Below are 19,702 nucleotides of genomic sequence, written 5' to 3'. Positions count from 1 at the left end.
CACGTTGTTGTTTTTTATTTTCATTGAATACAGAACTTCAACTGGCACTTTCATGAGCCAGAGTAAGCCGTGTCTATTCCGTTGGACCAGCAGGATTACCCACCTTGCCTGAGCTTCCCTACCACGTCTATATCTTGGTGGTCACACGAGTCCGAGCACAATCCGGTACTGCAAGGAATATTCGCGCCATGTCCGCTATCCCAGACCAATCTCGCAAAGCCACGAACACGGTCCAGGTAAGCCTTGCGAACCCCCGCCCGAACCCATCAGATCGACTGTCTCATCTCTGTTCAGGCGTGCGACAACTGCCGAAGAAAGAAGCGAAAATGTGACATCAATCCTGAGACAGATCGATGCACGGCCTGTGAGAAGACAGACTCGCCATGTCGTATCACGCACGTTACCAAGCCGCGAGAGAAGCGGAAGAGGTGAGTCTCTACGACGCATGCCTTCTTCCGGCGGGCTACATGCTAAGCTCAGCAGGAAGCATATGGACACACTTGAGACACGACTACGCAGCTTGGAAGACCTCATAAAGAGCTCGGTTGCGGGACCAAAGTCCACGTCGCCTACTCAAGGCCAAGAACAATCCGACATCGTGACATCAGCCGACCCATCGTCACTCGAAGCAACGAACTCGACCTCATGGGACGCGGACTCGGTTCCTGCCGACGGCACATTCGCAACCACAAGCTCGCAATCTCATGACATCCCCCAATACTGGAATAATGATGAAAATCAGTCATTTCGGATGCCATCGATCTTGGATGCGACAGACATCGATTTACGTCCACAAGTCAGAATGAAGGGTGCCAGGAAGTGCTCCATGCCTCCTGCACAAGGAGGCTTGTTCTTACTGCAGGAATTCCTTGTGGACTTCAACACTGCTGTCCCTCTCTTCAATTCCGAGTCCATCAGCACGGTGTTCCTAGACTGCTACAACGGCCGCGCCGACGGACTGGTCATATCCTGGGTTGTTGTGAAAATCGTCCTTGCCATAGCCCATCGACTGCGCGCAATGAGTCCTCTAGGCGTCGCCCAGGATACTGAAAACGTGCAGACATACCTCGAAGAAGCCATGGAGGCGATTCCGGCGTTTCTGCTCATGAAGCCCACCCTGCTCATGGCGCAATGTTATCTTGGGATGGCCATCCTCCTTTCGACCTCATCTAATCCTCAACCTGCAGCCATGTTCGTTTCAATGACGTTACGCATGCTGCAGGACCTCCATGTCAATGAACTTCCTGCCGAAGGCGCGGTCCGTGCAGTCAATGAACTGCAGCTGCAGAGGGTTTTTTGGATTGCCTATTCTATGGACGCAGATATCAGTCTACGAGCTGGACGTCTGCCGACTCTTAGCCCAAGATTCCTCAATGTCGAGTTGCCCGCCGAGGAAGCGGACGATGGCCAGGGTGAGATCCGTGCTGCGGAAGGAGACTTCAAGATCAACGTTTTCCGGCTGCGCGCACAGCTGGCTCTGATACAGGCTCAACTTATGGAGTGCACCTTGGAACCTCGCAAATTCGAGTCAGAACATTCCCGCAACGTAGTATTGCAGTCATTGGCCGTCGGACTGGACCAGTGGAGAGGAAATCCACTGTTTGATCTAAGCATCGACAGATTCCAACATCTCTTGCACCGTTCTGACCTTTTCCATATCATCGTGCTTGAGTCAGCATACTTGGTAACCGCATACGCAGCACGAGCGTATCCCTCACTCGGAGCGCGACCAACGAGCAACCTTTTCGCCGCAGATGGGCTGATGGCAGCCATGTCAAAAGGAGTGATGGCAGAGTCATATGATGAAGCACGGCGGTTCATTGGTATTTTGAATTTGTTACCAGGCGATAGTGTCCCGTGCAATTGGTAAGCTTTCCGATGTTTCTTTCCACAAACGTCCAGCTTACTCAATCAGGTTGACCCTCGAGTCGGTTGTCTCCTCTCTGGTGGTCCTACTAGCACACATCACGCAGAGTCCCGGAACAGTCGACGCTGGAGCTGATCTTGGTGTCGCAAAACCCGTTCTCCACACTTTGTACCAGTTGATCGATTTCAGGAAGGATCCGGAGCTCACAAACATTCAGCACCTTTGCGCTGACCTCTATCTGAGAACAGATCTGGTGGTGCAGCAATATAACGCCTTCAAAAGGTGAGGCCAAACCACTTCTTCGAATATCAATCCTTCACGCCGGAACATCGCGCCGGAGGACCGGGCTGTTTGTATTGTTTTGGAATGGCCGACAAAGGGCGCGAGCTCTTGTCGGGAGATCACTGTCACTGCCAACCTCTAAATAGTGATGAGAACGACGTCAGAGGGTCTGGCGAGATCCATGGGTATAACAAATCTAAAATCCCACCTATACCTTTTCTCCGTCAGCCAGAAAGATTGGCGTCGGATAGACCCCAGTTTCGACCAGGCGCCGTGACTTCGCTTGGCTTCTCTCCGGTCTTTTTGATTTTCTGAGAAATGTCCACGACTTCATGCCATACACGGAGGACATTTCCTCCCATCAGCTTCTTCACTTGTTCATCCGTGGCTCCTCTGGCGCAGACAGCTACAATCAGACTCGGATAGCAAGATGTGTCCTGCATACCCTTTGGTAGAGGCGCATAACCATCAAAGTCGCTCCCGATCCCCACATGATCCCAGCCCGCGATACCAACAATATGATAAATGTGGTCGACAATGTCTTCGACCGAGGCAGAGTCCGGGTCTGTCACCTTCAAGAAAACAGTGACAAACGGAACCATGACAACTCCTCTGTTCTTGCGAACGCGGCGAAGGACGTGGTCCGGGACATTCCTGGCATGGTCGCTCAGACCTCGTGCGCCGGAATGGCTGAAGATGACTGGTGCTCGGGTCACGGCGAGAGTGTCTTCCATGGTCTTTACAGATACATGACTCAGGTCGACTAGCATGCCTAGTCTGTTCATCTCCTTGATGCCTGCGACTCCGAACTCGGTTAGACCAGCGTCATCACCGCCGGCAGTGACATGGGTTGCGCAGGTGGCGAATGCGTTGTTGGCGTTGTGAGTGACGGTGATGTATCTGACACCGAGTTCGAAGAGCATGCGGATGTTGGCTATCGAATGCCCGACCTGATGCAGGCCCTCAGCTCCAATCATGGAGGCTATACGGCCGTTCCCAAAGGCTGTGAGCACGGCGTCTGGTTCGGTACACAACTCCAGCTAGTAGGCGAGCATCAGCATGACTGGCCGTCAAGGACAGAGATAGCTTTAGCCGCATAGCTTACCTGCTCATGGTCGTCGATGAGTCGTTTGATGACATCGATCTGTTCCAAGGTATCGCGAACGGCACTCTGTCATGCATGCCCGTGAGAATCGTGGTATGCGTTTTTGCGAAAAACTCCTGCGTGAGCACACATGTCTTGAACTCACCTGATCATCATTCCAATCTTCATTGGGCGCACCACATTCAACATAAACACTCCAAAACTGCCCTCCGACTTGTCCTTTCTTGAGTTTGACGAGATCTGTCTCGGTGAAAAGCCCATCCCGAAAAGTACATTTGGGATCATAGATCTTGTTGTGAAAGTGTATTCGTAGTTGTATCGGCAGGTCATTGTGCCCATCTATGAGGGGATATTCGGCTAGAAGCCTTTGCACCCTTTGGTGGACGTCACTGTCGGCCATTATAGTTTCAGTAACACGACGTCGTCGTTGCTGGCCGTGACCTTGTGATTTTTTGTTATCGCTCCAATGTAAAGTATTACTGTCGTTTTCCGAGGTTACTGTTTGACCGTCCTATCTCGCATCATTGGAGCGAGGATTCACAAATCTCATTTAGTAAACGCCAATATCCGTGCATACAGTAAGCATAAGAAAGAATGCCAATCTGCCCGGCCAGGGGATTCAAGCACGGACTAGAACGGTCCTTCTTCTCGGGACCACACCAACCAACACTGGCAATTTACTGTGAACGCCTCAAAAGCGATACCTAAAGTGATTCTATGCGGGGCGTGCCCGTTATGCCTAACGCGATACCTTAAGTTTACTTCAAATGGGTATCATTGAACATATCTCTTGCTTTCTCATACATGCATGCAGGCTCACTCAACACCATACACACCGCCCCCGTTGGACACTGCGCAGCTGCGCTGCTGAGTCGAGGTGAGGCAATACAAGATGACGACTGATTGACGGGCAACTCTTCCCAAAAGCGTTGTATGCAACGACTCCTCAGTAAGGTCCATCATATATATATGAGACAGTGATCGTCTGGAAACACTATCACAGGTATGAGTTTGGGAAGGAACTTTGGCGTAAAAATCGCCAAAATGTCTCCTCCACAGATGGGAAATATTGATTGGTTCGCTGGACGACCGGGGGTGTGCCAGGGTTCAGCGAGAACAATGACGTCGACCTCATCTATTTCACAACAACCATCGATTCTCCAACATCATCATACCTGATCTCTTGGCGAAACACCAGCAACAATGGAAGCGGCAAAGGCGTTTATGTCCGGTGGAGGCGGAGGCAACGGCGGCGAGGGCGATGGCCTGCCCAAAAACGCCAACGGCGAGATGCCGAGCAGAGAAGAAATGCTCAAGACGATCGAAAGCTTACAGAAAGCTCAAAAAGCCGAATCATCGGCCAACGACCTCAAATCCAAAGCCATGAACATGTTAAACTCCAGTAAACGGGAAAGCATGCTCAAAGAAGCCTTCGACAAAGAAATGGAGGCTCACGGTCACAGCAAAATGGCCAAACGTCTGCAGAGCGGCGGTTGGCAAGGTTTTGGCTTTGGGGGAGGCATAGGCGCCGCGACAGGAATCGGTCTCGGAGCCGGCTTGGGAACAGTTCTAGGTGCAATTGCCATGGTCCCGACGACAGGCCTAGGTATGCTGGTCGGCACTGGTGTCGGTGCTATACGTGGGCCCTTTATCAAGTTGGGTGGCAAAGAGGAACCGTTCGAAGACGCGGATCCAGAGAAAGTGGTCGATGCTCTGGAGAAAGAGCAACAAAACTATAAATCACAGTCCGAACAGTCAAACTCGGAAAGCGGTACGGCAGACAGCAAACAAGGTGGCGAACAGAAGCCACGGAGGAAGCCCAAGAAACTGGAAATCAGATCACAGAAAGGGAAAGAAGAGCAGGCAGCCAACGCTTCGGACAAGAGTACTCCTGATGTGAAGGCAGGCGTGTCTGATGAGTCAAAGCCGAAGAGGAAACCGCCGAAACTCGAAATTAGATCTGGCAAAGGCAAATCGGGTAGTAATGGCACAGCGGCGAAGACATGATATTATTTCTCGACAGCGTATAATGATCAAGCGGATTGATGAAAAGAAATGCTGGAACAGGGCTTGTGGTCATTTAGCATATAATATGATATTATGAGAATCCTGTACCTTGTACCACCAACACCATTCATTTTTCATTTACAGATGTCCTTCATAATCAAACTCATAGAGAGGCAACACCTAGAATCTAGTTGTGCGTTCCCTTCGTCGGGGCACCATTGTTGCCGGTAATGGAGCTTCCAGTAGCAGCCTTGACGCCATTGGCATACTTGGCGCTAGGATCACTAGCCATGCCATTGTGCGTGCCATTGAACTTCATATCCTTGATACCATCGTAGCCCTTGATGCCAGTAGCCTTCTCCAATCTCGTGGCAATATCGTCACTGACCTCACGGAAGATGGCGATCTGGCGCTTCAGGATTTCCTGGCTGCTGCAAAGTTCCATCTTGCCGGAGACGTTGTTGATGAACCGCTCACGAGCGGGTTCGTCCCAGACCTTCTCCCACAGCGCTCGGGGCGCGTTGAAGTCTTCAGGCCGAATTGAAGACAAGAATGTGATTGCCTCGCCCTGAAAGTGTCCGTGAGTCTTGTCAAGGTCGACAGAACGCTCACGGAACTGAATCGGGTCAATGGACGAGAGGTAGTTGGCTCGACCTCCCTGGTTGTAGAAAGCCATGGATCCATCGCGCTGGAAATTGCCGAACTTATGAGCTGTGCGTGGTGCGTTGACAGGAAGTTGCTGGTAGTTGACGCCGATACGGTGACGGTGGGTATCAGGGTACGAGAACAGACGGGACTGTAGGACAGGGTCGGCGGATGGCTCAAGACCAGGAGGCATATGTGAGGGGTTGAAAGCCACTTGCTCGATCTCGGCGAAGTAGTTGATGGCGTTCTCATTGAGAGTCATCTCACCGATCTTGCGGCGTGGGAACTGCTTCTGTGGCCAGATGTGGGTCAGGTCGAAGACGTTGATGCCTTGCTTCTCCCACACGTCTTCAGCTTCCTTAGCTGTCATGGTCTGAACCTCGACTGACCACTTAGGGAAATCGCCGTTCTCGATGGCCTCGTAGAGGTCTTTCTGCGAATAATCCGGAGATTTGTTGAACGAATCTTCCTGCGTAATGAACTTGGTGCCTTGCATCGACTTAAGATGGATCTGAGTGTAAACCCAGTCACCATTCTTGTTGACGAACTTCATGGTGTGGCCTGAGTAGCCGTGCATGAACCTGTAGCCGTCGGGAATACCTCGATCGCCCATCAAGATCATGACCTGATGAATTGACTCAGGGTTCTGGGAAAGGTAATCCCAAAAGATGGTCGAGTCATCGGCGTGAGTGAGGTGCGTCGATGGGTGTCTCTTCTGTGTGTGGATGAAGTGAGGGAACTTGGCTGGATCTCTCAAGAAAAAGACTGGTGTGTTGTTGAAGACCATATCCCAGTTGCCGTCATCGGTTCTGAGTTTGACCGAGAAGCCTCTTGGGTCTCGAGCGCAGTCATGGGAACCAGATTCGCCACCAACGGTCGAAAACCGCATGGTAAGTCCACATTTCTTGCCTTTTGTGCCGAAAATGTCGAGTAAGGTCAGGTCATCGGCGGGATCGGTGCACTCGAAGAAGCCGTGGGCACCACTGCCTTTGGCGTGGACAACACGTTCTGGAATGCGTTCGCGATCAAAGTGGGAGAGGAGATCGATCAAGTGGAAGTCCTGGAGGAGGAGAGGGCCGTTCTCGCCGCATCGCTGAGATTCATATGGGTGAGGCATAGGGACGCCATTGCTCGTTGCATAGACAGTGTCCTTGCCGGAAGACTGTCGGTCATGCTCATAAGATGTGAACTGATGTTCGACATGCGCCGAGAACGATGTATCTGCTGATGGTGCCATGATGGTAGATTTGATGGTTTCAATGGGAGCTTGAATGATTCTTTGCATGGACTGCATGGATTATGAATGGGTGCGGTGTTATATGAACGTGAGCAGGGAGGCAAATTCAGTACAAGGCCAGTATTATATGGTGGACACAAGACAAGTACCGATCCAGAGGGTTTGAATAGCAGTCAACTTGATAGGATGCAGGGACATTATCGAAACTTCCACTTACCGTAGTGTTTGGAGTGCATCGACATGTTTGACTGGCTGATGGCGTCGATGACACACTACACGCGTCTCGAACTCTCGATGATTTGTACATTCAAGGTGCAGAATTGTTAGCGTGTGCCACCAAATGACCTGACTGATGCGTATGGGAAAATCTTCTTGCATTCAGAGTTTGCGATAACGACCCTGCATCGTGTGCAAAAGGCATGTTGTCCGTGCAGATGGGAAAGATGATATCATCGAATCGTGGCAATCCCACCAGATCGGGGACAGCCCGCATTTATTCTCCTCGCCACATTATCCAATCAATCGTCGGGAGTCGTGATGATCTTGTATGCGATGCAGATGTCGGCTTGAAGGAGATAACTAGCATAGGCCACGACTGAGAACCGTCCACGCTCCTACCTGCCCAAAGAAGCGATGTTGAGCGAGCAACGATATCGTTGAAACCACTCACGCTCCACGATTTGACCAAGCCAACCTCTCGTATTGGTTCATCGAGAAACTCGATGCAAGTCAGACATCCCTTGCGGGAGCTACTGGAAATGGGATATCCGGATCCCTCCCAGCGGGGTACCGCAAAAGACGACGTAGCCTTTCTAACACACTGCAAATAATAACAAAGGTTGGCCGATATGCTGGCAGAGGGTTCTGCCGGATGCATCGGAAGATGTTTAAATCCCAGGGTTAGGGTTACCTGTTCCGCGGTGGGCGCACGACTTCTCCTTGTGATACACGTGGCAAACGTTTCATGATTCTCATGATATATATACAGTCCCCAGATGGTTGAAGATGAATGGCCGTTTTGGGGATATGATTGTAAGCCAAAGACCTCAGCGACGACTCAACACGGTATCTGTAAATAGTTGTGATGAGTCAGTGTCACCAGAGGACATGTCGTCAATTTCGCAGGCACTGATGACCTCTGTGCCTTGACAGGTGCCGAAATCAGGTTGTGACTGCATCTGAGACCGATCTACTCTCTGTTCGTAGGGCTTGCCTAGAAGTACATGAAGGCGTGCATGGAACTCCCAGTTGCAACACCGACTGCCGAGAAGAGACACCTTACTATGGTTGTAGGGATAATCGTGTTCACTCATGGTGTTTCCCCGGAGCGATGCATTCTCCAGATGAGAAAGCGAAGGCAAGAAATGAATGCCAAGCCACGGTCACGGCCAAAGACGGCATTCCGGTCTGCATAGCTTCTCCCCACCATACTTGCAAACAACACCCCTCTTTTCTCATCATTGACCCCCGTCGGCACTTAGATCAATCACCGTCTCTACTATCCAATGTGGCACGGGGCCTCGGACTCGAGTCCGTCAGACCGTTCGCTGCGGGGTGATTTTCAGTCCCTTCACAATTACCCCGAACCAGATGGTGACAAACATGGCGACGTTTGCCCGGAATCATGCCTTGCCCTGCTTCTCGACACAACCCACGGAAGTGCCCCACGTATACCTAGCTTCCGTGGGTTGTGTCGCTGCAGGTTTGTTTCTCAAGCACGGTAATCTTGAGACTTTCCCGAAGCACGTCTTTGCTAAACTGTTCTTCTCGTGACATTGTTGCGATAGTTATCATTGTTTACCTCCTTTACCTAGAATCTTCAAGCCAATTGACGTACCTCCTCCGCCAAAATGACCAAAGCAACACACATCATTCGCTTCGTCGCAAACGAAGACTCCAGAATCCATCTGGGTCAACTCGTGGACACCAGTAGCGATGTTGGACTGGCTACCTTCGAGGGCAAGAAGGTCGAAGCATACCTGATCAATGGCACCATCTTTGCACCAGAAGTGACCGACGTTGTCTACACTGTCAAGCAACTATTGTCTCCCGTCTCGACCGAAGACTGCAACTACATCCGTTGCTTGGGCTTGAACTACAAGGATCATGCAAATGTCAGTCACTCCAGTTCTGCGCTGGAAGGACGGCATGCTAATTCGAGCAGGAAGCAAACATGGCTCTGCCCAAAGCTCCCATCTTATTCACCAAACCCCGTACCGCTCTCGCCGACCCTTACCCAGCCGTGATCCCTGTTCCCAAGGCCGCGCAAGACGGAAGCTCAGACTACGAGGCCGAACTTTGCTTGGTGATTGGCAAGACTGGTCGTGACATCCCAGAAGAGAAGGCTCTGGACTATGTCCTCGGATATACTTGCAGCAACGACGTTTCTGCGCGAACGATGCAGATGTTGACAACCCAGTGGTCCTTCTCCAAGGGTCTGGATGGAAGTTGCCCTCTTGGTCCTGTCCTCGTCACAACGGATGTGATTTCTGATCCTCAGACGCTGGGCATCAAGGCTATCTACAACGGTAACACCGTCCAGGACGGCCACACCAAGTAAGTGTTGTGCATGTTGAGACATTCCTCGCGATTCTAACAGAATTTACCTAGGGACATGATCTTCGACATTAAAAAGCAAATCAGCTACCTTTCCCAGGGCACCACCTTGGAAGCCGGCACGATTTTCCTGACCGGAACTCCCGCCGGTATCGGATTCTTCCGAAAACCACAAGTCGTCCTCGAGGATGGTGGGGATATCAGAGTCGAGATTGAGAAGATTGGTACTTTGATCAACAAGGTCCATTATGAGAAGTGGTGAGCCTAGACCGTGCGGGGTGAAAGATGCTGGAGTTGGGCTCGCGACAGGCCAGCACCGGTACAAGATTGGATGGGGAACAGCTTGTACGCAGAAAGCACCAGAAGGCATCTGAACAACAAGATGTAGGCAGACAGTGGAGAAGGTATTTTAAAATTGTATAGAGCAAGGATACAAATTCCCAAGCCCGAACCATGGAGCATTCTACAGCCCCCTTTCTTACGTAGCCTTGCTCATCACGAGCAAAAGCCGACTTTCATGGGATCCGGAACTCCCCTTTGCAACGCCAAAGATTAATCAGCCATGGCGACTTGATTGTCCAGGAAGTGATTCGAGTAAAATGTATCAATCGTGGTCAACGTGAAAGCAAAAAGCGTGATATTGGCTAACAAGGTATACATACGGACAGTCACAACCAAATATCTTAGACAGTCTCCCACCGTCATAGCCATTCCATTCGTCTGCGACCTTATTCCAAGAACGCACCAGGAACCTCGGGCCCCCAGACCGCCAAACCCTCATTCGCAGCAGGTCCATATCCCACAGGGGTATCCTCGTTGACCAAATCTCCATCCGCATAATGCTCGACCATGAATCCATTCACATCCCACCAGTAATCAAAGATCTGGCTTCCCAAAATATGTCTCCCCACGCCCCAGACACTCTCGTACTTCTTCTCCGCGAGCCAGTGGTGACCCAGCAATTGGGTGTCGAAGTCATGCACCTCGAAGCTCGAATGGTGTACGTGCTTCTCCACACCATCGCTCAAAGTCGTCATGAAGAAGGTGTGGTGATCAGTCAGGTCCTGACCACGGTCGATCATGGCGAACAGCGCGACTTCCTTACGAGCGGGCTTGCCGGTCTCGGGGTCAATTTTTTCAAGCGGCACGTACAGAATATCGCTCGGAAGGAGGTTAAAGTGCCGTGTGTACCAGTCCATCTGGGCGGGAAAGTCCTGCACGTTCAGACCGAAATGGCCCAACTTGTGCACCTCGGCTGGACCGGGCTCGAATCTTTGAAAGGCCTTCTGTCGTGGCTTGTCGACCTCGTCGTTGATCAACAGTTTCGCGGGCTTCTTGCGCTCCTCCTTGATCTCGGCCTGGCCGTAGACGAAACTGACGGGGAAACCTTCGGGGTCGGCGATGGTGACAATGTACCCGCCGCCAGGGGCGTCTTTCATTTCCTCGATGCCGTCGGTCAATACGGTCGATCCGGGAAGGTTGAGCAATTTCTCGAGTTCTTCGCGGGACTCGACTTGGAAGGCCGCACCCAAATATTTCTTGGGTCCTTGCTTCGCATAGTAGACGTACTGGTCTGGTCCGTAGCCGCGGAACCATCGCTCGTTATCGCTCTTTTTGGTGACGTGCATGCCGAAATCTGCATCGTTCGTTAGGCCTCTGCTCACTCTTTCCGAAATCAGGGCCGTGCTTACCTCTCAAAAATGTGGTAATAACAGCCAAGTCGGGGTGTTGATAACGCGTGTGGTTCAGTTTGACTATGCGGACCTGTTTCGACCTGTCGATGCCGCGCTTCTTCTGCCATTCTCGCTTCGATTCCGAGTCCGGGCCGATGGCTTCAACATCACGAAGAGATGAACCACGGTTGGGTGATGGGCCACGGGAGATGTTGCCATTTGAGGGCTATTGGCATAAAGTTAGGTCAAATACCAGGATGGCAGAGCAGTATCTGCCTGCCGAAGAACGAGGAGAGAACGTACCTTTTGGTTCTTAAGCTTCTCCTCGGTGATGTTGTGCTTGAGCTGCTCGGGGTCGTTCATTTTGTCGTAAATTGAGATAAAATCAAATGGAAGGATATAGGTTGACTTGCAGTCAACGAGTACACTGGTTGCACGGGAACGTTGTCAACGAGTGTTTGGGTTGAATTTGAAATGATTCAGGTGCAGATCTTCAGTCCAAGCAGATGAAGTTGCCTTATGCTTCCTGAAGTCGACGTGTAGACTGAATTATGTCCGTGTCGTCGATCGGAGTGTCTTCGCTCAGTGGCGTGGCTCTCGAGAATCGGCAGTTGAAAATAGTCCGAGCGGGGAAAAACCAGCTCCGTTTGTTCTTCAAGAAGCTCAGCGTTTACTCTTTGGGAGACTTCCTGTGTTTGTATCGTGGACTTGGTGTGTCTGTAGTCGTGGTCTTCAGGGGACAAATTTCGAAGAGGAGAAGTGTGGTAGTGTTGGTCAAACCCACATTGACAAGTCTGTGATCTGACGACTACTTATCCGCCAGATAAAAAATATATATATATCTGACCGAGGCGACTGTTTCCCCACAACAGGCGGCCTGCAGGTGACAATCCGGAGGGCAAGCACCCGAACGCTGATTTGTTAGGTGTACTTCGGGCCTAGACTTACGAGCTTACCCCTCCACCGAGAATCGCGAGCAGATCGCGGTGTTGCGTGCAATGCCGCGGACCGTGGCTCTCACGGAGCAATTTGACGTCTCATCCTTTCGGAAAAACTCCCTTGTTGCTCGTTGAAGATGACAGATTCGTTTAGTGCGCACCATGTCGATGGGCAGTGGTCCCCTTTACAATTATTATTGCTGTTCAGATTGCTCTTTTGAAATGTATTATAGCAGTCCATCTGGTCAGTGTCGAACCTCGTTTAATGTCTGGACTGACGTAGTCATTGTTTCGAATAGGATAAGGACCAGAGGGCCCCACGATGTGAGAGGCCTGCCTTATGTGGGGTCGCCCGGAGGACTCAGAACATGGTGGGACACTTTCAGCCTGGTTGGACATGAAAGACGATAGTCATTCGAAGCGAATGGATCGTGGCTTGCTTACATTTGGTATGAAGGAGCATCCTTGCTTGGTGATCAATGCTCCCCAGATTTTCCTCGAATCTGATGGCAAGAGCAATGGAGGGGTAGATAAGATGTAATGTTATCTTATCTTATCACGGAAAATCGTCTCCTGCATGCCTACCTACCTGGTAGGTACATATGCTGGAAGGAGGTAATCACAAGGCACGCAAAAGAGAATGATGTGCGTTCCGCATTGTTGTTCAGGCTTTTGCCCCTCTAAGACATTATCTCATATTACATTAGACATATCTATCATCCTGCTTCATGCCCAACCTGATGACAACGCTCTCATCATCAGTAACTCGTTCCGTTCATTGTGGTGAACGGGCCTATCGTTCCCAAGCTCGGGATCCGTCCCAACAAGAATTCGAGCTGTCTGTACGCTGCGCTTGGAGCATACTGAGGAATCATGTGTCCGGAAAGCTGCACAGTCACCAAGGTCAATCCTCTCTCAGTGTGGTAGTGACCCATGTTGCCCGCTCCAGCTATATCTCCCAGCTGATTGTCATATGAGACATGGTAAGGCACGTAGAAGTCATCAAACTCTGATGGTGGAACCGAGAAGCCCTGGCCGCCATTGAAGGTCATGTTCTGGATGGCGACCAAAGTGCCGTTGTAGATGAGCACCATGTCGAGAATACCGTGACCGATGATAACCCGGTCAGCCTGCTCAATCACGCTGGGCAAAACACTCAGCGCAGACGGTGGGGAGTTGTCCGTTCCGTTGACAAATACGTCGCCGTTGGAGCATTCCTCCCACTCCATGATCGGGGCATGGATGGCCTCCTGGACGTCGGTGCGGTTGAAGTAGATGAAAGCTCCGTCAGGCACGTAGTCGAACGATCCGGGGAAGCCCAATACGTCCCACAGCAGAGGGCACGTCGTGGCTACCTGGTAGATGTCGAAGCACGGGTTGACTTCGGAGATGGCGTTGAAGGTAAGATCAAAGGTGTCGCAGCTGTCGTCGCTGAGGTCGACATTAGGAGGCGTGGGCAACGGTCCCTTAGGTGGGAAGGTAAGAGCCTCATCGAGGAACGTATCGTATCCACAGACGTGGGACATGTTGTGCAATTGTGCAGTGAAGGTCTCGTTCAGATCGAGCAAGTTGGACCAGTAGTCAACAAACGCCGCCGTTGGGATCTGCTCTTGCACGACATCGTAGCTCAAGCTGGGATCGTAGATCATGATCGAGCTGATGTTGTAGTACTCAGTGTCGCTGGCGTTGAACATGGCATCCGCAATGTAAGGCACATAGTATCCTGCGTATGATTCGCCTGCAATGTAGACGGTGTAGCCTTGCATAGCAAAGGTGTCGACAAAGTTCTTGAAGAAGCCCAAGAATTGAGCGGCGATATCGAGTTCGGAGGTTGCGGTAACGGTGCCTTGACTGAAGCCAGTTCCGACGGGTTCTGAAAGGTTTTGTTAGTTTCCTCTTCGGTTCTCATGTTAGGGCGGAGACTTACGCTCAACCCAGACCATATTCGTCAAATTTGTCCACGACCACACATTTGGCACAGGTGCGAATGTGCCATATTGCCAAAGGAACGGTCCGTTTTCTATCGACTGCCGTCAGTAAAATCCCAGTCCGTATCTGCGTCTGCTTACCTTGGAGAAACCCTTCCAAGGAACTGCAGCCCGGACCACCGTTCAGCCAGATGAGGATTTCATTGCTTGCAGCTGGATTCTCGGACGGAAAGAACCAGAAGAACAGCTCCGACGCATTTGCTGCGTCGGAGATGGGGAGAAGACCGGCATAAGACTCGCCAACGTCGAATGGGACCAGTGGGATAGCGCTGCCGTTGACCGCAAATGCTAGGAAGGATTAGCTACATCTGTGTCAAATGTACCGTTCGCAAACATACGTGCGGTTGCGTTGGTCAAGTACTGAGATCCGGCGCGCTTCTCATGCTGCGCATGAGCTGGAGCTGACCGCGGCGCAAATGTAGTCCTCTTCTCATCGAGATGCTTCTTTCCAACATGTTGAGCACTTCTCTGCTTGGCGGAAACGAGCGAGGAAAGGCCCAGGGCCAAAGCAACGAGTGAGAGCCTCATGATGATTTTGGGAAACAATCGACCTGCGCGAGGGAACGGCAACGGCAGGCAGGCGGGATTCAAAGAGTTTAAGAGAGAAAAAAGCACTTACCCCGAGAGCTTGAACAATTCGCTTGAACCCTGCTCAAGAGCTTACCTGTAGCTGCACAATGAGGTCGTTCTCCACCATTATGGTAACTTGTAACCGCATCAGGCAGCTTGATCGCACAGTAATGTGGGCTTTGGCATGGAATTCAGGCACCGCAAGCCGAGGTCTTTGCCATCGAAGCTCAGGATGCGACGTTGTGAGAGTGGACATGCAGTCTACCCTGCAAGAATCCGTAGAACATGACGCATTACACTTTCAGCGACACTGATGATTTGACAGCGACGGCAGTAGAAACCCGGGGGAATACTCAGACCACAAGTGCTTATCAGGATAGCCTCGAGCTGATCAGGGTGATGATTCGTCAAGGTAAGATCGTGTGCCTGAGTTAGGACAAAGATAAAGCTGAAGCAACCCTGCTATCGATACAAAGTGTAGAGTCCACACCAGTTCTCCACTTGAATCACCGAGGAAGCTAAATAGTTCACCTATGGCGACACGGAGTTTGGCGATCTTTCCTCTTAAGCCGTTGAGATGCGGAGCTGGAGGTGGAAGATGAGTGTCTTTACCGTGATTGAATGTGTAGCAGGAGGTTGCAATCTGAGGGTAGGAAGGGTTGAATGCCAATCTCAAGAGGTAGCTGTGATTTCTCATCGTGAGTTCTCGACCACTCGAGTGCTGAAAAAGCAATGCGGGGGCCAAATGAATGAAAGATAAGGGCAAAAAGGAAAGAGGAGCTTCTGGATAGAAAGAAGCAACAACCCTGGACCAGAAGTCTTGTAGCAATGGAGCTTGACCCGCCCCCTCCATTGTAACCCCATAGGTAAGCTTGCTAGACCACTTGTGGCAGGTCACCGAATGAAACATCCTGGAAAGCCGAGATAACAGACAGATAGAGATTGCCGAGTCGTACAAGGCATATGTAGAAGTTTGGAATCTTACCAAAATAGCATTGAGAGCTTGATATCGGTTTTTGAGCAGACGGACAAACCACCTGGAAGGACATCTGGTGTTTTGTGTCGTTACCCAAGACTTTTCCGCACGTGTCATCGTATTCGGCACCGCAGCCGATGACGTGCATCGTCCGGTGCACATCACTATAAAGCTTTGCGGGTGGCGGACGGTCCAGCCACTTTCAAAATGCTAAGTTAGTACGTGATGTGGCTGTTGAATACGAAGTATGAACATGTCAGAGCATCGTTGATATCGTCTGGCATATACCCTTCTATGCTGGCAAGGCAAGTCCGTCTCCTCTAAGATCACTACCACCACTGAATACCGCTTGTCCTGTCTCTTCATCCACATGTCGTCGAATCACCTGTCCTCTTCCAAATCTGCCTCGGCTCCAACCATTGATCACCTCGACATCATGGCCCATATCCTTCAAGGCTTTCACCACCGCCTCACCGATGCCCTCTTCAATGAATATCTGGTTCATCTGCTTTTCTCCCTCTGTCGGCATCCCTGCTCCGATACAGATTCTCGGCGCATCCAAAGCTTGCTGGGGATTCAGTCCAAACACCTCCATATTTAGCAGGACCTGGACATGACCTTGAGGCTGCATGAAACCCCCCATAACGCCATATACCGAGTGCAGCTGCCGGTCAGCTCCATCGCCATGGGTAATCAGTCCCGGAATGATGGTATGGTAAGGCCTCTTCCCTCCCGTATAGATGTTGGGGTGGTCATCAGGACCAAGGTCAAAGTTCGACCCTCGGTTTTGTAGCGTGAAACCACACCCTTGTGGAATGATGCAGGACCCGAAGCCTTCATAATTGGAGTTGATGAAACTGCATCCATTTCCATCTTTGTCCGTCACGGCGAAGTAGACTGTATCGCTATGGTTTTGCGCAGGGCTTCGCTTCGGCTCTCCCTTGGTAAAATCGCCGGCCTTTTCTTTGTTAAACAGCTTTGCACGTTCAGCCAGGTATTCTCGGGAAATCAACTCCTTGGATTTCACTGGCATGAAATCTGGGTCAGTCACCCACCAAGCCGCATCCACGAATGCGATCCGCAGAGCCTCGATAACTGCATGCAAGTATGATGCGCTGTTGTGGTCTTCTTGAGCGAAAGTCTGGATCTGTCCAGTCTTCTCAAGCTCTTCCAGAATGCCCAACGCCATCAAGGCCACGATGCCTTGACCGTTCGGCGGATGTTCCCAGAGCTCAACGTAGTAATCGTCCTTGCTGCTATCTGTAAGTCTTTGGGAGGATTTGTTCTTAATATTTTGCCCTCGGTATTTTAGCGAGATCGGCTCTGGGAAGTCTGGTCCGCGGTTCATGTGGTCTTCGAGGTCCGACAACTCCATGTGCCCACCAGCCGAATTCAGCACGTCTACGATTGATTCAGCGATGCGACCTGTGTAGAATCCCTTCTTTCCCTCTGATGCTAGTGTCCTGAATGTCTGGGCCAGACATGGATTCTGGAGAATCTCTCCGGCGCGAGGAGCGCGGGCAAACTGCTCTGCCTTTTTGTCCTTTTTGAGCATCTCTCTGAAATTGGGCGACGCCTCTTTCAAGGCTTGTTCGGCGTGTTGCCACTGAAAGACGCGTTAGTCCAGAGAGGGCTTGAAGTTACATACAAGAACGACTTACGAAGACGGACGACATTTCACTGACAGGGAAGCCTTCCTCTCCCAGTTGAATTGCTGGTGTCAAGATCTGCTCCAGGCTCACTTTACCACTACCAAACTTCTCAATGGTGTCCACCCAGCCTGCAGGTGCACCGGGCACGGTGACAGACAGCGCATTATGGGTAGGGATGTTTCCTTGTGTCTTGCCCACCTCTTTTCTGATTTGTTCAACCGTAGTGTTCTTGGGACTGCGTCCAGAGCCGTTCAGGGCGGTTACCTCTTTCGTCTTCGCGTCAAAGAACAAACAGAACATGTCGCCTCCAATGCCTGTCGAGGATGGTTCGGTCATGTTCAAGGCGGCGGCTGACCCAGAGTGTCAGGAGGTGCTTGGTAGTAACGGGCAAGGACTTTGGACATACCGACTGCGACGGCTGCATCCTAGGGAGACGTTAGCCATGCTGGTCATGCGACTATGATTGGGGGAAGGGACATACTGCAGCATTACCACCCTGCTTCAATATCCTCTGTCCTGCCTCTGCGGCCAATGGTTGAGTGCATGCTACTATACCTTTCGTGCTGTGCACGACACTCCTCCTGCTAGCGAACTGGATAAATGCTGGGCTGCTGTTAGGGAAGGTGGCTTGCGCCTTAAATTCATGCGCTGTTGAGCCCATCTTTCGAGGCTGTATGATTGCGTGAGAGATGCGATTGCGCAGACTGATGGTAAGCAAAGATAGGAAACAAAGCACTCTCAATCCTGTAAACTTGAGTAGGATAGTAGAGATATATGAGCGGTGGATACAACTTCCATACCCCTCGTCTTCATATCATAATCTACACCCCGGCGAGCAGTCCATCAATGGTTGTTCTTTTAGCCGAATGTCAGTAAATAAATTCTGCTCCATCACAATGACGTGCCGACTTGTGCTTTTCAGGCAGGTCCCGTTGAGCTGCAGAATGGACTTCCCCGCTGGCCCGTTTTCGGAGGCTCGTCGACATTGACCTCCGGATAAGACGGCGTCGTCGGCGTGCAAGCCTCTTTCTCACTTCTTCGAGAACGACTAAACGAACTCCACGAATAAGAGCCAACTTTGGCCGGGCATTGAATGGTGAGGAACCGATCCTTTTGCGGAAGCTATACGCGCTGCGTCGTGCTGAACACGACAAAGCCATAATCAGGCCAGGTACCGAAGCTAGGTGTTGGTAGGCTCTATTAATGAGTGAAAGGCACAAGATACCCTCGGAGTGATTCTGATGCGGTATTCATGGGGTGAATATGTGGTTCTGGCTCGAGGCGTTGAAGATAGGTATATATGCACGACTTGCTCCCGGCGATCCATCCCAAAATTGCAGCATTCACGAGCTCCCCTTCTTGCTGGAAGAGACCTTGTCTGGTGAATCATCTCAATGTCCGCCCACGCGTCCATCGACCACAAACGTCTCGAACTCAGCTACACAATTCCAGGATGACTCCACAAGGATCCCTCAGATACAAGACGACATCGCCATTAGCCAGCCTGGCCGGATCTCCAATCTGAGTAGCACCAACCCCTACCAACTTCTCACACAATGCCACAGGATCCTCCGTCGTCACCGCGATGTGGTAACACCCGGTCCGCGTGAACATGTCTGGTCCGAAACCGGGCGAGACCTGGTGCTTAGGATCCAAGAACTCGAACAGTTCAAATCCGATGCCATTTCCAGCAGCAAGGTAAGCCACTTTCACTTCTCGGACAGGTTCGGGGTGGACTTTGGCTCGTGATGATGCTCAGTCAGACCGTACACCTTACTATGTCGACCGGAACAGCACTCACTGCGAAAGAAATTCTTGTCCTTATTTCGATCGATGCTCTCATCTCGCTTGTGGAGTACATTCGGTTTCAACTGCCGGAAGCCAAGGTGTTCGGTGTACCAAGCCACAGCGGCGTCGAGGTCCGGTACCGAGATGCCGACGTGGTTGATCTTGAGAGTTGCCTTCGAAAGTACATGATATCAGTCCAACAAGCCGTACATGACCCACTACAACTGCTATAGACACTCACCGTGGGCATGCCGCTTTCGTCACTGAGAAAAGAGTAGTAGTCCGACGCGTGTGGTATCCGCGATTGACCTATGTTAAGCCTTCACGAATGGTCTGTCCATAAGCAGACTCTGCTTCATGCGTACGATTGCTTCAAGAAGTACAGCGGACGACAGAATATGATATGAATCTAAGACCT

General features: G+C 51.2%; 9 protein-coding genes across 9 annotated transcripts; 3 read left to right on the top strand and 6 right to left on the bottom strand.

Annotated features, from left to right (window-relative positions):
- Positions 1-188: 188 nt before the first annotated feature.
- On the top strand, positions 189-2,153 carry EDD37DRAFT_653213 (uncharacterized protein; the record flags this gene model as incomplete). Its single annotated transcript, XM_062818536.1, has 4 exons — positions 189-236; positions 295-428; positions 484-1,866; positions 1,916-2,153. 4 exons carry the CDS (start codon positions 189-191, stop codon positions 2,151-2,153), a joined length of 1,803 nt encoding a protein of 600 aa, XP_062666786.1.
- Positions 2,154-2,373: 220 nt separating this feature from the next.
- Positions 2,374-3,654, bottom strand: EDD37DRAFT_659426 (dipeptidyl aminopeptidase; the record flags this gene model as incomplete). Its single annotated transcript, XM_062819038.1, has 3 exons — positions 2,374-3,189; positions 3,255-3,320; positions 3,400-3,654. The coding sequence occupies 3 exons, from the start codon at positions 3,652-3,654 to the stop codon at positions 2,374-2,376; spliced, it is 1,137 nt and encodes a 378-aa protein (XP_062666785.1).
- An 803-nt stretch (positions 3,655-4,457) lies between these two features.
- EDD37DRAFT_653211 (uncharacterized protein) lies at positions 4,458-5,261 on the top strand (the record flags this gene model as incomplete). The annotated part of the gene is made up of 1 exon (XM_062818535.1): positions 4,458-5,261. The coding sequence occupies one exon, from the start codon at positions 4,458-4,460 to the stop codon at positions 5,259-5,261; it is 804 nt and encodes a 267-aa protein (XP_062666784.1).
- Positions 5,262-5,409: 148 nt separating this feature from the next.
- On the bottom strand, positions 5,410-6,740 carry EDD37DRAFT_639229 (catalase-like domain-containing protein). Its single transcript, XM_062817154.1, has one exon. The coding sequence runs from the start codon at positions 6,691-6,693 to the stop codon at positions 5,449-5,451; it is 1,245 nt and encodes a 414-aa protein (XP_062666783.1). The 5' UTR covers positions 6,694-6,740; the 3' UTR covers positions 5,410-5,448.
- A 1,858-nt stretch (positions 6,741-8,598) lies between these two features.
- EDD37DRAFT_688233 (5-carboxymethyl-2-hydroxymuconate isomerase) lies at positions 8,599-10,255 on the top strand. The gene is made up of 3 exons (XM_062819956.1): positions 8,599-9,257; positions 9,308-9,699; positions 9,754-10,255. Exons 1-3 carry the CDS (start codon positions 8,994-8,996, stop codon positions 9,959-9,961), a joined length of 864 nt encoding a protein of 287 aa, XP_062666782.1. The 5' UTR covers positions 8,599-8,993; the 3' UTR covers positions 9,962-10,255.
- Positions 10,256-10,313: 58 nt separating this feature from the next.
- On the bottom strand, positions 10,314-12,192 carry EDD37DRAFT_136841 (trihydroxytoluene oxygenase). The gene is made up of 3 exons (XM_062809502.1): positions 11,676-12,192; positions 11,391-11,598; positions 10,314-11,335 (listed from the first exon to the last, which is right to left on the bottom strand). Exons 1-3 carry the CDS (start codon positions 11,733-11,735, stop codon positions 10,428-10,430), a joined length of 1,176 nt encoding a protein of 391 aa, XP_062666781.1. The 5' UTR covers positions 11,736-12,192; the 3' UTR covers positions 10,314-10,427.
- Positions 12,193-12,882: 690 nt separating this feature from the next.
- Positions 12,883-15,030, bottom strand: EDD37DRAFT_595125 (carboxypeptidase D). The gene is made up of 4 exons (XM_062814570.1): positions 14,637-15,030; positions 14,380-14,586; positions 14,238-14,330; positions 12,883-14,183 (listed from the first exon to the last, which is right to left on the bottom strand). The coding sequence occupies exons 1-4, from the start codon at positions 14,824-14,826 to the stop codon at positions 13,069-13,071; spliced, it is 1,605 nt and encodes a 534-aa protein (XP_062666780.1). The 5' UTR covers positions 14,827-15,030; the 3' UTR covers positions 12,883-13,068.
- An 813-nt stretch (positions 15,031-15,843) lies between these two features.
- On the bottom strand, positions 15,844-18,370 carry EDD37DRAFT_639221 (gamma-glutamyltransferase). Its single transcript, XM_062817153.1, has 4 exons — positions 17,978-18,370; positions 17,903-17,921; positions 17,506-17,846; positions 15,844-17,450 (listed from the first exon to the last, which is right to left on the bottom strand). The coding sequence occupies exons 1-4, from the start codon at positions 18,155-18,157 to the stop codon at positions 16,137-16,139; spliced, it is 1,854 nt and encodes a 617-aa protein (XP_062666779.1). The 5' UTR covers positions 18,158-18,370; the 3' UTR covers positions 15,844-16,136.
- A 297-nt stretch (positions 18,371-18,667) lies between these two features.
- On the bottom strand, positions 18,668-19,670 carry EDD37DRAFT_639220 (Glyoxalase/Bleomycin resistance protein/Dihydroxybiphenyl dioxygenase). The gene is made up of 3 exons (XM_062817152.1): positions 19,526-19,670; positions 19,298-19,457; positions 18,668-19,232 (listed from the first exon to the last, which is right to left on the bottom strand). Exons 1-3 carry the CDS (start codon positions 19,532-19,534, stop codon positions 18,931-18,933), a joined length of 471 nt encoding a protein of 156 aa, XP_062666778.1. The 5' UTR covers positions 19,535-19,670; the 3' UTR covers positions 18,668-18,930.
- Between the last annotated feature and the right edge of the window lie 32 nt (positions 19,671-19,702).

This window comes from Exophiala viscosa (assembly GCF_022695815.1).
Source record: "Exophiala viscosa unplaced genomic scaffold EDD37scaffold_11, whole genome shotgun sequence".
In the NCBI taxonomy this organism is placed as follows: domain Eukaryota; kingdom Fungi; phylum Ascomycota; class Eurotiomycetes; order Chaetothyriales; family Herpotrichiellaceae; genus Exophiala; species Exophiala viscosa.
The sequence above is the reverse complement of the archived record's forward strand: the minus strand, read 5'-3'. Positions and strand labels throughout refer to the sequence as shown.

Coding starts and splice junctions, on each gene's coding strand:
- EDD37DRAFT_639221 (XM_062817153.1), bottom strand. CDS start 18,157: ATGGGCTCAACAGCGCATGAATTTAAGGCGCAAGCCACCTTCCCTAAC. Junction 17,451..17,505: donor GTGAAATGTCGTCCGTCTTC/GTAAGTCGTTCT, acceptor CGCGTCTTTCAG/TGGCAACACGCCGAACAAGC.
- EDD37DRAFT_688233 (XM_062819956.1), top strand. CDS start 8,994: ATGACCAAAGCAACACACATCATTCGCTTCGTCGCAAACGAAGACTCC. Junction 9,258..9,307: donor ACTACAAGGATCATGCAAAT/GTCAGTCACTCC, acceptor TAATTCGAGCAG/GAAGCAAACATGGCTCTGCC. Junction 9,700..9,753: donor GTCCAGGACGGCCACACCAA/GTAAGTGTTGTG, acceptor GAATTTACCTAG/GGACATGATCTTCGACATTA.
- EDD37DRAFT_595125 (XM_062814570.1), bottom strand. CDS start 14,826: ATGAGGCTCTCACTCGTTGCTTTGGCCCTGGGCCTTTCCTCGCTCGTT. Junction 14,331..14,379: donor CTTGGAAGGGTTTCTCCAAG/GTAAGCAGACGC, acceptor GGCAGTCGATAG/AAAACGGACCGTTCCTTTGG. Junction 14,184..14,237: donor GAATATGGTCTGGGTTGAGC/GTAAGTCTCCGC, acceptor AAAACCTTTCAG/AACCCGTCGGAACTGGCTTC.
- EDD37DRAFT_639220 (XM_062817152.1), bottom strand. Junction 19,233..19,297: donor GGACAAGAATTTCTTTCGCA/GTGAGTGCTGTT, acceptor CACGAGCCAAAG/TCCACCCCGAACCTGTCCGA.
- EDD37DRAFT_136841 (XM_062809502.1), bottom strand. CDS start 11,735: ATGAACGACCCCGAGCAGCTCAAGCACAACATCACCGAGGAGAAGCTT. Junction 11,599..11,675: donor AGAAGCTTAAGAACCAAAAG/GTACGTTCTCTC, acceptor TTATGCCAATAG/CCCTCAAATGGCAACATCTC. Junction 11,336..11,390: donor TATTACCACATTTTTGAGAG/GTAAGCACGGCC, acceptor CGAACGATGCAG/ATTTCGGCATGCACGTCACC.
- EDD37DRAFT_639229 (XM_062817154.1), bottom strand. CDS start 6,693: ATGGTCTTCAACAACACACCAGTCTTTTTCTTGAGAGATCCAGCCAAG.